Genomic DNA, 15,206 nt, shown 5'->3' with positions numbered 1-15,206 from the left:
CTCGCTCTTACTGTACACCAAGTATCTATAAGCAACGTACTCTAAACGCGAGAATATGATGTGCTCTCAAACCCTGACAAAAGTTTCATTTTTCATACTACTGGACCCCAGGGATTGAGATGAGGGAATCAGTGGTAATGGTGTAGAATGAACCACATGATTTAAATACACCCCTATGCACAGGTCCTCTGAACAACTGGTGAGAAGTGAGGCTCATGAATCACTAAGCAGCAATAGTCCTTTCATGCATTTCCTACATGACAGAAAAGTAAACACTATTGATGAAGATATCTCAGAGAGAGGAGAGGAAGCAGATAACTCACGTGGGTCATCTGGTTTCAGGAAACCGCTTTCTCCTCATTTTATTCATAAACTCTAAGTTGGAAAAGTTTAGGAAACTTAGCTTTAAACAAAAGGGGAAAGTTTGTCTTTCCTCTAAACAGTGAGGGGGACGTGCGTATTGTACTGGAGATTGAGAGAAGATATGAGATTGTTTAACCTTATTCACATTATTTCATTAGAATCAAAGAACTTCCAATATGAGAATTGGACTCATGATCTTGTTCAGTCCCTTTATCATACAAATGATGGACGTGAGTTTAGAGAGGTAAAATAATTTGCTCCCGGTTACACAGTTCATTAGTAGCAGGGATAGCGCTCAAACAGATCTCTTAAAACCAGGTTGTATAGTCATTCCATTGCAACATGATTTTTCTACCATCTGATTACAAGGTAGGGCTGGTGGTAATTATTGTATAAAGAACTAGGAGAATATTTCCTAAAAGTTGGTGGAAAAGACCCATAACCTGATTTCCTCTGGCTGGCCACTCACCATAGCCATACCCTTGGTTGTCGCTAAAAAACTAGTTTTTAGCTCTGATATGTTCTGGATTTTTTATTTTCAGTATAACATTTTCTTCACATAAGCTTTCTTTCTTTCTATGGTTGTCTAGATGGAAGCCGTAGATTTCATCCATTCATTTCCATCCCATATTTTTCTCCATTGTTCTCAAAGAAACCCAAGATGACCACACCAAAAGAGAATCAGACCACCACAGTGACTGAGTTCATTCTGCTTGGTTTTTCTATCAGTAGAGAAGCGGAGCTGCTATTCTTCATGCTCCTCCTGCCCACGTACCTGATTACACTCCTGGGAAACATCCTCATCATCTGCGTTGTCGTGTCCTACTCACACCTCTACACATCCATGTACTTCTTCCTCTGCAGTCTCTCCATCTTGGACATCCTCTTCACCTCTGTCATTTCTCCAAAGGTTCTGGCCAATTTGGCCACTGGGGATAAAACTATCCTTTTTGCTGAGTGTATCACCCAGTGCTTTTTCTACTTCTTCCTGGGAACAGTGGAGTTTCTTCTGCTAACATCCATGTCCTACGACCGGTACACTGCTATCTGTAACCCACTGAGGTATAGCACCATCATGAGTCCTTCTGTGTGCATTGGACTGGTTCTTTTCTCATGGGTAGGTGGTTTCTTGTCTGTTCTCTGTCCCATCACATTTATCTCCAGATTGCCCTTTGGTGGATCTAATATCATTAACCACTTTTTCTGTGACAGTGGGCCTCTATTGGCCCTGGCCTGTACAGACACAACATTTATCGAGTTCATGGATTTCCTTCTATCTTCCCTAGTTATCCTCTGCTCCCTAATCCTCACTGGATACTCCTATATTTACATCATCATGACTATCTTATGCATCCCATGAGCCAGTAGCAGGAAGAAGGCCTTTAACACCTGTGCTTCTCATTTGACCATTGTTGTGATGGCTGGTGGGATTACAGTCTTTATCTATGTGACTCCCTCCCAGAAAGAAACCCTGGAGATCAATAAAATACCCTCAGTGTTGAGCAGTGTGGTGGCACCTTTCCTGAACCCCTTCATCTACACCCTGCGCAATAACACTGTGCTGGGGATACTCAGGGAGGTGTGGGTGGGAGTCAGAGCATTTTTAGTGGGAAAGGGGAGAGAACTTCTGAGTAGAGTATCTAAAAAAGATTATTGACAAAAGAAATGAATCCTCTTTCTCTTCGCCTGACTTAGGACCATTTCCTTGTATTATGTAAATATATGTTGAATATGTAATATATATTTGTTTAATGTTGCTTATATAATCATATAAATATATATAATCAATCCTTTTAATATTTACATCACAGTCATTTAAATATATACTACCCTCCCTAATGATTAAAAACTTAACAAAAACTTTTAATACAATGATTGCATAGCATACATATGATATTTTGTCCAAGTAGCTCCTTATCTGTCTGTCATAACATGGAAGGTATTTTTCGTTGTCTTTTTTCCCAGATCATTCACTGCTTTTTCATTTGCTCAGACTTCCTATTAGGGGAAGGAAGGATGGAGGGAATAAGCATTTGTGAAGTACCTACTATTTACCAAGGTAGGCTAAGTGTTTTACAAATATTATCTCATTTGATCCTCAAATAACCCTGGGGAGTCAATGTTGTTATTATTCTTATTTTGCAGGCGAAGACATTGACACAGAGGTTTAGTGACTTGCCCAGGATCATATGAATTGCAAGTGTCTGAAGCAATATTTGAACTCAAATCTTTTTTTTTTGGAGGGGGGAAGGCAGGGCAAGTGGGGTTAAGTGACTTGCCCAAGGTCACACAGCTAGTGTGTCAAGTGTCTGAGGCTGGATTTGAGCTCAAGTCCTCCTGACTCCAGGACCGGTGCTCTACTCACTGTGCCACCTAGCTGCCCCAACTCAAATCTTCTTGACTCCAGGCCCAGCGATTTATCCATTACGCCCTCCTTGCCGCTTTTTCTTTCCATTTACATAGTCATTGTGTATTGTATATATTCCCTTGCCTCTGATTATTTTATTCTATATCATTTCAAACAAATCTTCTCATATTTCCATGAATTCTTCATATTTATCATTCCTTACTCCACAATTACGTTCAACTACATTCCTATGACATCATTTTTAAAATTCATTATCTAATTAATGGACGTGCTATTACAGTTCTGTGCTATCACAGAGAGTGTTGCGATGACAAACAACTCTGAAAGACTTTAGGACTCAGATCACTGAGAAGACCAACAGAATTCTGGAGGAATCAGGAAAAAACAGTTCACTCACTGCCCTTCGCCTCTCATCTCCTGAACGGTGATAGACTCAGGGTGCAAAATATGACATTTTTTTTTGCTTGACAATACATATCTGTAAGAGAGTTTTTTTTTCCTTTCTTTCTCAATGGGGTGAGCAAGGGGGTAGGAAATGAAAGGGGGAGAAGGTAGATTTTTTTAGTGATTAATTTTTTTTTTAAATTAAGTAATCTTGGAGGCAGAGCCAGCCTCAAGGTCAGGAAGACATCTGTTCAAGTCCCGCTTTTTACACATGCTGGCTGTGTGACCCTGGCCACTTAATTTCTTAGTGCCTCCAGTCAAATCTCCAAGACTATGAATCACATGAATTGGCCTATCTTCATTGGTTAAGAAAGTTTCTTCACCAGGAGTTCCCCACACCAATGAAATCACAGGTATAGATCCAATCAATAAATAATCTTATTTTAACAACAATAAGCACTAAATGTTTAAAAGTGTAACTTTATTGCAGTATCCTTCCAAAGAATTTTTTTAAGTACATACATGCTTTTCCAGATTTCTATAATACCATCCATTTCATCATTTCTTATGGTACAATAGTACTCCATTGCAGTCATATAGAGAACTCTTTCTATGTTAACATGAAAAAAAATGCCCTCACAAATTAAGGGCACATATTTGGCCATCCACTGAATAAGGAAAGCTCTAAGGAATCTGTCTCATGAATTCCAACCTCAGGCCTCAACAGGTCTGAGAAGGATCTCAATCATCAAACAGGTCGTTGGATCAGACTGAGTGTCAGACAAACAAAGGACCAGCTAAGGAGAAAAGAGTTTATTAGTGAGAGGGAAGTGTCCAAAGAGATTCCCACTGGGGTGGTCAATCTTGGGGTTCTTATAATATAGCAAAAGGGGGCTAGGTACAATGTTGCCAATCAGCAACTGTTCAGCCAGAAGTAAAGGAGGAAAGACAATTATGAAAGTATCAAGGAGTTGACAAAAATCAGATTTGTTCCTATGGGAAAATTAATTCCTCTGTGGTTAGTAACTTCTAAGATACTGGAAGTCTCCTTAATGTCGTTGATGAAGGAAACAGAATGTAGCGTGAGGGTCTCTCTTGATATTGCCCCATAATTCTATTTCTGTGGCCTTGGAGGCTTCTTTATCTGGGTAGAAATTTTGTTATTGTTGCTGTTCAGCCGCATCTGACTCTTCAGGACCATAGCATACCAGGCCCTGCTGTCCTCCACTCTTTCTTGAAGTCTGCTGACTTTCATGTTCATTGTTTCTATGACACTATCTATCTCATCCTCTGCTGTCTTCTTTTCCTTTTGTCTTCAATCTTTCCCAACATTAAGGTCTTTTCCAACAAGTGCCATCTTCTCCTCATGCGGCCAAAGTGTTTAAGCTTCAGCATTGGTATTTGATCTTCCAGTGAATAGTCTGAATGCATTTCTTTCAGCACTGACTGATTTGATCTCCTTGTTGTCCAAGGGTGTATTGGCAATCAAGAAGGGCTTTTAGCACTTATTCAACCAAGTGCCCTTGAAGAGTTTGGCCTTTGTTTCCTTGATTAAATTAGGAGTCCTTGATGATCTCCTTGCCTCAAGGAAAAGCCTAGTTTACATGGGTTTGAGTGACATGTTTGTGACATCAGAGGCTTTTAGACCACATGCGTTTAAGTCGCATTTTTGTGATGCTTTTTAGGTCACGTGGGTGAATTGCATGTGTGACTCACCTTTGACCCTGAATAAGATATATAAACCCAGAGGTCGGCATTCTCTTGGAGGCTCTCACTCCTGGAGGCACGGGACTCTGGGCAGCCACTCTAAGAGCCCCCGGCAGAACTCAGATGTTGGTAACTATGAATTGTATTTGGTCTGTTTATAAATGTATGTTTGTAATTTGTTTGTATTTGCTCTGAAGTTCAGGGCGCTGGCTTTTTCCCCTGAACTAAGTGAATGATATTTGTATATTGGACTGAAATAAGATTGTTAACCTCTTAACACTACTTTCCCTAGTAAAGCAGATCAAAAGAACCTGTGCTTGCAGTGTTCTTGTTGTTGGACTTGTGTTGGTTTTTCACCCCCACAGCAGCTGCTAGCTGAATTGTTGCAACAAAGAGACTCTCAAATGTCTTCTCCAGCACCACAGTTCAAAAGTGTTGATTCTTCAATGCTCAGTTTTCCTTATAGTCTAACTCTCGCAGCCATATATTGCTGCTGGAAACACCATGTTTTCCCAAAATTCACAGTGTTCAGGTTCATCCTCCTCCTCCACAACCCTCCAGCTGTAATATTTCATGAGTCTGTGAAGCTGACTGGGAACAAGGACAAGTGTGTGCTGCTTTGAGAACATGTCAAATGCAAAAATCCAAATTTACGAAACAAATAAATCAGGGTGGGGAGATTATGAAAAGTTATACCAGACAACACGGATGTTCAATCATTCAATAACAAGCATCTATTGAGGGCCTGCTAATAATGTCAGGTGCTGTGTTAGATGCTGGTGTTACAAATGCAAACATGAAGCAGTGCTGGTTCTCAAGGAGCTCCCGGTCTGTCGGGAATACAACATGTGCATCACATACACACCTCAGTAGATATAGAATAGAGCATCTACACAAAGTAAGAAGGAGGCACTAACAGCTAGTGGGAGGGGCATCCAGGAAAGGCCTCATGTAGGAGGTGACATTTGTGATGAACTTTGTGAAAACTAAGGGATCCTAAGAGGTGGTGAAGGGTGAGCCTCTGACATAAATCTGACTTGCATGGGTTACATCTGGCAGCATGGGAGTGGAAAGTAATTTTTCTCATCCTAGGTAAATTAAGAGTTTAGAGTTTGGTATGAGACATATAGCAGATTTTTTAAAAAGTTCAAAAGACAGGCACATTCTTCTGGAATTTTATAGCTAAACCACCAGAAGCAGCTGGCTGCAATCCAAATCTCCAAAGTCCAAAAATAGCCTCAGGATAGGGACTTTTTAAACAGTATTTTTTTTCCAATTACATGTAAAGACAATTTTTGACATTCTCATATTGAGTTACAAATTATCTCTCTCTCTTTCTCACCACCCCTTCCCTAAGACAGTAAACAATTTGATATAGGTTATGTATGTGCAATCATAATGTACAAACATATTTCAATATTAGTTATGTTACGAAAGAAGAAATAGACCAAAAGAAAAGAACCACAAAAAAAGTGAAAATAGTATGTTTCAATTTGCATTCAGACTCCATCAGTTCTTTCCTTAGAGGTGGATAGCATTATGAGACACGGAAGAGGGGCAGAGAGAGAATGCTATATGTATACACACACACACACACACACACACACACACACACACAGATTCCAAACTAGAAGGCAGAGTTTTCATGAGTTTAGATTCCCCTCTTATAAAACAAATTATCATAATGGGGCAGAGTCAAGATAGTGGTGTGAGAGTCAGCATTTTCTCTTATCTCTTACCTCCTCCACAACAACCTAGGAAATGAACTAGACAGAATTCTTGACTCCAAATCCAGCATTGTCCACCAGGCCCCTTTGCCTCCCCTTGAGAAAGCTGTACTACTGATAGGTAAAATTACTCTGAAATTGACCATTACATTTTCTTATAGTACATAGACTATATGTATGGTTCAAGTTGATACAGTTTTCTCCATCGAGCTCAAAGAGTGGATTGGATTTAAGCAGTGGCTCTTCAGGCAGATGAAAGAAAGGACAATAACGTAGGAGAACTATTCATGCAATGACCATAACACTGTAAATGAAAACAACTTGAAAGACAAAAATTCTGATTAATTTAATGACCAATTATAACTCCAGAAGACTGATGATGAAGCCTGTCTTCTGGTTCAGGATGTAGAACGAAGTGAGCAGATCCAAGAGAACAATTTACAGAATAATAACATTATAGAGACAAACAACTTTGAAAAACTTAAGAACTCTGATCAATGCAATGATCTACAATGATTCCAGAAGACTGGTAATGAAGTGCGCTACCTACTTCCTGACAGAAAGCTGATCAATTTGGGGTACAAAATGAGATCTATAATTTTGGACATAGATAATGCAAGAATTTGTTTTGCTTAACTATGCTTGTTTGTTACATTCATAGTCAAGTTTTTTCATTCAAATTTATAACCATAGTCAAGGTTTGTACTGTTGGGTTTTTTTTTAACTTAATTTTTCTAATGGAGGGAGGATAGGAATAGGAGAGAAAATAGATTTTTGCTAATTGAAAAAATAAAACTTAAAAATATTTTTAGAGGTAGATATGACAAGATTTGCTAACTAATTGATTTGGGGGAGTAAAGAGGAGGGAAACAGTCAAGAATGACTCTGAAATTATGAACCTATTTGACTGGAAGGCTGTAGTGTCTTGATAAAAATTGTAGTTTCAGTTGAATAGTGAGGTCAGAAGTAACACAATGGACTGAAAAATGGGTAATGAGGAACCAGAAGCAAAAGATGAAACAGCTATTTCTAGGATTTTGACCATGAGAGGAAGGAGAGAAATTGAATGATAGTTTAAAGAGATAATAAAGGGTTTTTTTTCCCTAAAGGATGAAGGAAAACGTGAGTATATCGTAGGTAGCAGAGAAAGAACTAATAGCAAGGAAGACATTAATGATAAGGGAGAGGGAAGGAATGATCACTGGGGGTATCTTTCTGAAGATATTGGAGGGGATGTGGTCAAGGACACAAATAGAGGGATTAGTGTTGCCTAAGAGAAGAACCATCTTTTCCTTGGAGGGAATTGATAAAGAGGTATATAGAGTTTTGAGGTGGAGAGAATAGGAGGTGAGGGAACTCATGATGGACTTAAAGAGAGCTTCTGTGCTTCAAGGAATAAGTACGTGGACTCACAGGTGCCATTAGGACACAAGTCATGCAGTAAAGGTCAGAAGAAGAAGAAGCAAGTAGTTGTGTTTGGTGACTATGGGTGGCCATATATGGACTTGACATATCAATCAGTAAGACATGCTATCTTTCCAGGGAAGCTACCCAAGATATTGCAGAGAGATTTCTGAAACTTGTTAAACCTCATAACCACAACCTACTTTTGGTGATTCATGTGAGGACAAATAATGCCAAAAGAAGGTACCTAGAAAGCATTATTAGAAATAAAGAAGTTCTAAGCAAGAACCTGGGATATAGGTGGTGTTTTTATCACTTTCTGATTGAAGAATGAGAATTTCAGAGGAGAAAGGTGCATTTGGGAAATAAGTAACTGGTTAAGAAATTATATGTAAGGGCAGGCTGTAGATTCCAAGACTATGACTTAAAATATAGGAATAATGGAGAAATGAAAGGATTATACATTTAGATCTAGAAGGAACTTCAGAAGCAATCTAAATTCAATCTTCTTATTTCACAGATGACGTTGTTGTTTATCCATTGTTTTTGACAAGGATCAATGAAATTATGGGGTGATGTTTTGACTTGCACCTGAATTAGATTTAAGGGAGGGAGCATGGCACAAAGTTGTCTGCCTCACTCTCTTTTCCAGCATCATCAAAGTCCAGTGGCAAGACAAAAGTCAAGATGATTGGTGCTGGTCCAGGATCCAGTGGATGACCTTGGCATCTAGAATGTCTGAACAAGCTTTAATTGCACCACGGCACCTGCTTCTGCCACCTTCATGGACATTGGAACAAATTGTTTTCATCCACCCGTTCTGCCGGGGAAGTCTTCACTTACTTGGGATAGACATCCCCCTAACTTACCTGTTGATTACCCTCCATCTGGTTTAACCCATCAGATGGTTTTACCAGGGTATGGCTGCTATGCATGCTACAGCTTCTTGGATCCACAGATGACAGTTTGGTGAAAGGTGGACACCAAAGGTGAATGAGTAACCTTGAAAAGGGTTCAGCAAGCCCTGTCATGCCAGAGGAGCAGTCTTCCATAAACACTCCATACATTGCTGAGCAGCCAGGTGGCACAGTGGATAGAGTACTGGGCCTGAAGTCAGGAAGACTCATCTTCCTGAGTTCAAATCTGGCTTCAGATACTTCCTAACAGTGTGACCCTATGGGCAAGTCATTTAACCCTGTTTGCCTCATTTGTAAAATGAGCTGGAAAAGGAAATGGGAAACCATTCTAATATCTTTGCCAAGGAAACCCCAAATGGGGTCATGAAGTGTCATTCGACAATTGAAAAAATTATTCAACAAGAATAAACTTCAGTAGCAGGCTTTTTGAAGATGATATCATTTAAATAAATACATCATTTAAATGATATCATTTAAATAAATATAAATACCATTAAATAAAAATGGGGAACTTAAGGAAATAGGTTAGTTTGGGACATGCTAGACTGGAAGCATATCCTGGGATCCTCCTCAGTTAAAGACTTTCTGAAAGCTATCTGGGTTTCAGGAGATCTCTTGAATCACCATTCATTCAAAACCACAAATGACAAACATCTATTGATATTCTTCTGCTGAACCAACCAAAAGACATAACAGCTCAAAGCAAATGATATTTAGTTAAACAACATAGTAGGTCTGGTGATGGTATTACAATATGAACTGCTTTGTCTCTTCCTGCATACCACCCATGTCTCTCCTCCATCATTCTCTGCTAGTTTACAACTCTTTTAGTTCATAGACTCAGGGGCTGGTTCAATATTTTAGGATTTAGAGCCATAGTCAGATAGTCTGACAACCAGAGAAATCCTTAGGCATTGTTTTTTTAAAAAAATTTAATATGAACCAGAACATCATCAGCAAATATGAACCTTTCCATATTCAAAGAAGACCAGGAAAAGTGACTCTATTACATACAGTTTGCTTTTTTAATATGTGTAAAATTTAATATGGTAGTGTCAATATTGTCCTGCTTATCTGAACTCCTCCTGAATTCCTTCTGTTCTCTTTTATGTTTTTTTTAAATGTTTCATTAAAGTTCTCTTTTTTTGCATTACTATCATTCTCTTTCTACTCTTCTCCCTTACTGCAAATACAAAGCTCTCTCATGTTAATAAATAAGTATACTCAAACAAAGCTGAGCAGCTATGTGGCACCGTAGATTTGCTTCATATAAGACATTTGATGGTCTGTTATGTAAATTAGTATTCAGTGAGGAGCTAAGTTGTTAAGCTGTAATTTAAGGGATATTCTTTTCCATAAGAGCAACCAGGGAAGTGGCTCTTTTGTCTCTATTTGGATGTAAGCTCCCTGAAGGCAGAATTTATCTTACTTTTAAAATCTGTTTTCCCAGAGTTTAGCCCGGTGCCTAGCACATAGTAAAGGCTTGATCCATTACTTTCATTCATTAATTCATTTTGCAAAACACCCAGTTTGTATGACAATGAAACTATTAAATGTTTCACAAATATTGAATTGCTTCTACAAGTTTTTCTTCCCTCCTTTTAAATGTTACGTAGAAGGACTCTTCCTGGGAAGGTAAGAATAGGCTAGGTTATGGAGAACTTTTTAAACTAAACAGGATTTTACATTGATCCTAGAAGTAATAGAGAGGCATTGAAGCTAATTGAATGAGGGTGGACGGTGATATGGTCAGACTTGAACCTTAAGAAGATCAATTTGAGCAGTGTTGGTGGAGTTGTAAACTGATCCAGTCATTCTGGAGAGCAATTTGGAACTATGCCCAAAGTATTATAAATCTGTGCATACCTTCTGATCCAGCAATACCACTACTAGGTTTGTAGCCCAAAGAGATCATAAAAAAGGAAAAGGACCCACATGTACACAAATATCTATAGTAGCTTTCTTGTGGTGACAAAGAATTGAAAATTGAGAAAATGCCAATCAACTGAGGAATGGTTGAACAAATTGTGGCATATAATGTAATGAAATACTATTGTGCTGTAAGAAATGATGAGCAGGCCGATTTCAGAAAAACCTGGAAAGACTACATGAACTGATGCTGAATGAAGTGAGCAGAACCAGGAGAACATTGTACATAGTAACAGCCACATTGTGGGATGACCAGCTTTGATAAACCTAGCTCTCCTCAGCAATACAATGATCTAAGACAATTCCAAAAGACTCATGATGGAAAATGTTATCCACATCCAGAGAAAGAACTATGGAGTCTGACTGCAGATTGAGGAATGTCTGTTTCTCTTTTTTTCTTTCTTAAGATTTTTCCCATTTGTTCTGATTCTTCTTTCACAACATGACTAATGTGGAAATACGTTTAATATGATTGTACATGTATACTTATATTAGATTGCTTGTCATCTTGGGGAGGGGGTAGGGAAAGGAAGGAAAAAATGTGAACTCAAAATCTCATAAAAGTGAATGTTAAAAACTATATTTACATATAATTGGAAAAAAATACTATTAAGTGAAAAAAATAAAATTAAAAAAAGAAAGGAGATAAAATAAGGTCAATTTGACAGCCAAGTGGATTATAGACAGGAATGAGAAAAGACTTAAGAAATGGAGATCAAACATCTGGCTAATGCAGTGATGACAGCCTGTATCAGGGTAGTGAACCTTTTCTGGAGCAAGTCCAAATGGATAATATACCTGCTGGAGTCAGGAAGACTCATCTTCCTGTGTGACCCTGGACAAGTCACTTCACCCTGCTCAGTTTCCTCATCTGCAGAAAATGGGAAACCACTCTAGTATTTTTGCCAAATGGGGTCACAAAAAGTCAGATATGATTGAAAACAACTGAACAATCACAAAATGGTTGAATAAAACAAATTTGTGTTGTATTGGTTGTTTCTGAAAATGTATATACCATTTTGTCCCTAAAGTCCTTCACCAATCCATCCTGAGCTGGAAGACAGGCTTCATCATCAGTCTTCCAGAGTCCTAATTGGTCATTAAATTAATCAGAATTTTTGTCTTTCAAGTTGTTTTCATTTACAATGTTACGGTCGTTGCATGAATAGTTCTCCTACATTATTGTCCTTTTTCACAATTGCTTTTCATCTGCCTGAAGAGACACTGCTTAAATCCAATCTCCTCTTCGAGCTAGATGGCGAAAACTCTTTGGATTCCTATCAATTCCAACCATACATACAGTCTACGCAAATCACCCCAGGAGATTCATGTTTGCTGGGCAGACTTTCCTGCTAGTAATGAAGTTGTTGTCTCTGCAGAGGTAATAGCGTGACATCTGAGTGTAAATGCCCTTCCCTTTACACAGCCACTCGGAACCAAAACATACTGTTTTACCTTAGATAATATCTCCTGGACTTGGTCCTTTCTCTAAGATCAAATACTAACTTTGAGTCCCAGCAATTTCTTGTCTGGGCCTTGCAAGCCTCATCTCCCTTCCAACCAGTGATCTATTCTTAAATCATAAACAAAGCTGTTTTCTTAGCCTTCATTTTCTCTATTTCATAAACCTGTTTAGGATTCTATGCTACCCTCCTATTATACTCTGGGTCAGGTTTAAGAAATTCATAGTATGCTTCAAAAGCCTTTAGTAAACATACCCTGATGACCTTACCTTGTTTTAGTCCTCTTCCTGGTTTAGAAATTTAGTCAATCTCTTCATCTGAACGTTTCCTATGACTGAGCCGTGTCTTATGTCAACAACGCAAACCCACAATAGTCTTTCTGCATGGGTCACCATGCCTTCTTCCTTCATCCAAGTGGTTCTGGACAAAGTTCCTTTTTCCAGTAAGATCTTCTCAGGTACAAATGAGATTGTGATCCAGCCTGTTTCCAAATTACCTGAACTTGTATATCCTAGCTATTGGCTTCAACTTGTATAGATCTGGATTTTTTAATGTTTGTTGGCTTTTGCTATGACCTTGGCATCTTAATCTATATTAAATTTGCATATTTTAGGTAATATACTCCCAGAGGGCAAATATTGTAAATTTTTGATAGCTTTATATAACATTTTTGAATAGTTTTATATAACAGTGCAATCAAAGGGCTTGGAGTGATGATAATTTTTATTATTTTAAGTAGATGTTATTCCAGCAGGAACAGGACTTGGGTTTGTTATTAATGAATAAATGAACTATGAGTGATAGAAACTATCACTTGCATGCAAGCAGGGGTCAGGAACCAGACACCAGGAAAGACCTGCCACCAGAGTGGAGCTGACCTCCTTATGTTCTCTGCTTCCTTAACTAGAAGAACTGAACGATCGCCAGGTTCCTGTCATGTGAGCAGAGTAATAGAGCACTATAGTTTAGTTCCTTGGAGAAGGCTGGGGACAACATATTGAGAAAATGGCAGGGACTTTTTAGCAACTCATTCTAGGGAGGAGAGGAAGGGAAAATATTTGGGTTGATCACCAAGATGACCCCAAGAACAGTCCAGAGCCATTTGAATGAAGGAAGAAGGCATGGTGACCCATACAAAAACACTGTTGTGGCACTATGTTGTTGACATGACAAGGCTCAATCATAGGAACTCAAGGAACTACAAAAACCTTTGCCTCCTGTGGAGAACTCTTCCTGCTCGACAGCTCCAGCTCAGGCCTGGGAGATCCACTTGCCCACCTTTTCCCTAATCACCAGTTTTACCTGTTTGTTCCTCAGAGTATAGATGAAAGGGTTGAGCATTGGAGTCACCACAGTGTTGAGGATAGCCACCATCTTGTTCAGGTTCTGTCCTTCACTGCCCTTACCTGCCCTGACATACATAAAGATACAGCTGCCATAAAAAAGTGATACCACAATGATGTGGGAGGAACAAGTGGAAAAGGCTTTCTGCCTCTCCTTGGCTGAAGGGATGTGCAGGATTGTATAGAGGATATGGCCATAACAAGAGGCAGTGACAGATAAGGTACCCAGCAGACTGATGTTAGCCCCCATAAAGCCTATCAGTTCCACCAGGCTTGTGTCTGCACACACTAGTTCTAGCAATGGGAAATTGTCACAAAAAAAGTGATTGATGACATTGGGACCACAGAAAGGCTGCTGAAATGTGATGCAGCTTGGGACAATGATGAGAAGGAAACCTCCCATCCATGAGGACAGCACCAGCTGCACACAGACCCTTTTGCTCATAATGGTGGCATAACGCAAGGGGTTACAGATTGCCACATACCGATCAAAGGACATCACAGCCAGGAGGAAGAATTCTGTGGTTCCTAGGAAAAAGTAGAGGAAACTTTGCAGGAAGCATCCCAGTAAGGAGATGGTCTTATTCCCTGTTAGGATATTATCTAGCATCTTGGGAAAGATGACAGAAGTGAACCAGATCTCCAGTACAGCAAAATTTCTGAGGAAGTAGTACATGGGGGTGTGAAGGCGATGATCCATCAGGGTGATGACAATGATGAGGAGGTTCCCTAGCAGTGTGATAAGGTAGGTCAGGAGGAGCCCCACAAAGATCAGCATTTGTAATTCACAGGCATCTGTGAGTCCCTGAAGAATGATCTCAGTGATAGTGGTGCTGTTCCCCATGTTCCTTGCTGGGGAAAAAGAGATGAGAGTATTAGCACAAGATGCTGTGGTGCTGTAAGATGCCAATTGATCTAAAGGTGGAGGGAATAGGAAATGAAGGAAGCTTTTCCAGCTCAACAAGTCCTTTATTTTTATGTGCAACAATATCTTCAACCTCCAGAGCCACATCCATCATAACTCCTTAGCCAGTGAATAACCTACATAGAATTTGCCTCGGATTAGGAACTAAGTGGGTTAGCAGTGTAAGGCTGAATAATAACTTAGATAGTTGACTGAAGAGTGTGTAGACCAAACTCTTATCTATCTTATTTTCGCAACCAAGCCAGGTCCATTCTTTCTGCCATTACTCTGTTCCTTATAAGAAAACCTGTTCTCAACACTTCTTCTTTCTTTTATCCCAGATTATGGATCATCTTTTTTCATGTTGTTTGGCACTAGATATCATTTCATTGTTCCATTAAACATTCCCCCTCCCACAATCCTATATCCTTCAAGTCACTCAAAGCAGAGGCATTGAAAGTAAACATGCAACCTAGCTTGTTTACCCACCTGTTCCTTCCTTGTACTTCCAGCATTGACTCCTTGCATCAGGACTTCAAGGATCTATATAATTTCATTGATGTGGGAACTATCTCTACTGACACAGATTGAAACTCTTCCATCGTTTAGTAAAAGGAGTTCTTTTTTTTTGAAAGCTGCTGGAGTTGAAAAATTCCTTGTTATAGACGTAGTAATAAAGGACTTCCTTCAACTTCAT

General features: G+C 39.2%; 2 protein-coding genes across 2 annotated transcripts; one reads left to right on the top strand and one right to left on the bottom strand.

Moving 5' to 3' along the window:
• Positions 1-1,024: 1,024 nt before the first annotated feature.
• Positions 1,025-2,020, top strand: LOC118829683 (olfactory receptor 6J1-like). The gene is given in 1 exon segment (XM_036736603.1): positions 1,025-2,020. A coding segment is annotated over 1 exon segment (996 nt).
• Positions 2,021-13,513: 11,493 nt separating this feature from the next.
• On the bottom strand, positions 13,514-14,449 carry LOC118827879 (olfactory receptor 49-like). The gene has a single exon (XM_036734213.1). It carries the CDS (start codon positions 14,447-14,449, stop codon positions 13,514-13,516), a length of 936 nt encoding a protein of 311 aa, XP_036590108.1.
• Between the last annotated feature and the right edge of the window lie 757 nt (positions 14,450-15,206).

This window comes from Trichosurus vulpecula, chromosome 8 (assembly GCF_011100635.1).
Source record: "Trichosurus vulpecula isolate mTriVul1 chromosome 8, mTriVul1.pri, whole genome shotgun sequence".
Lineage (NCBI taxonomy): Eukaryota > Metazoa > Chordata > Mammalia > Diprotodontia > Phalangeridae > Trichosurus > Trichosurus vulpecula.
Note: the sequence above shows the minus strand (reverse complement) of the source record. Positions and strands in the feature narration are given on the sequence as shown.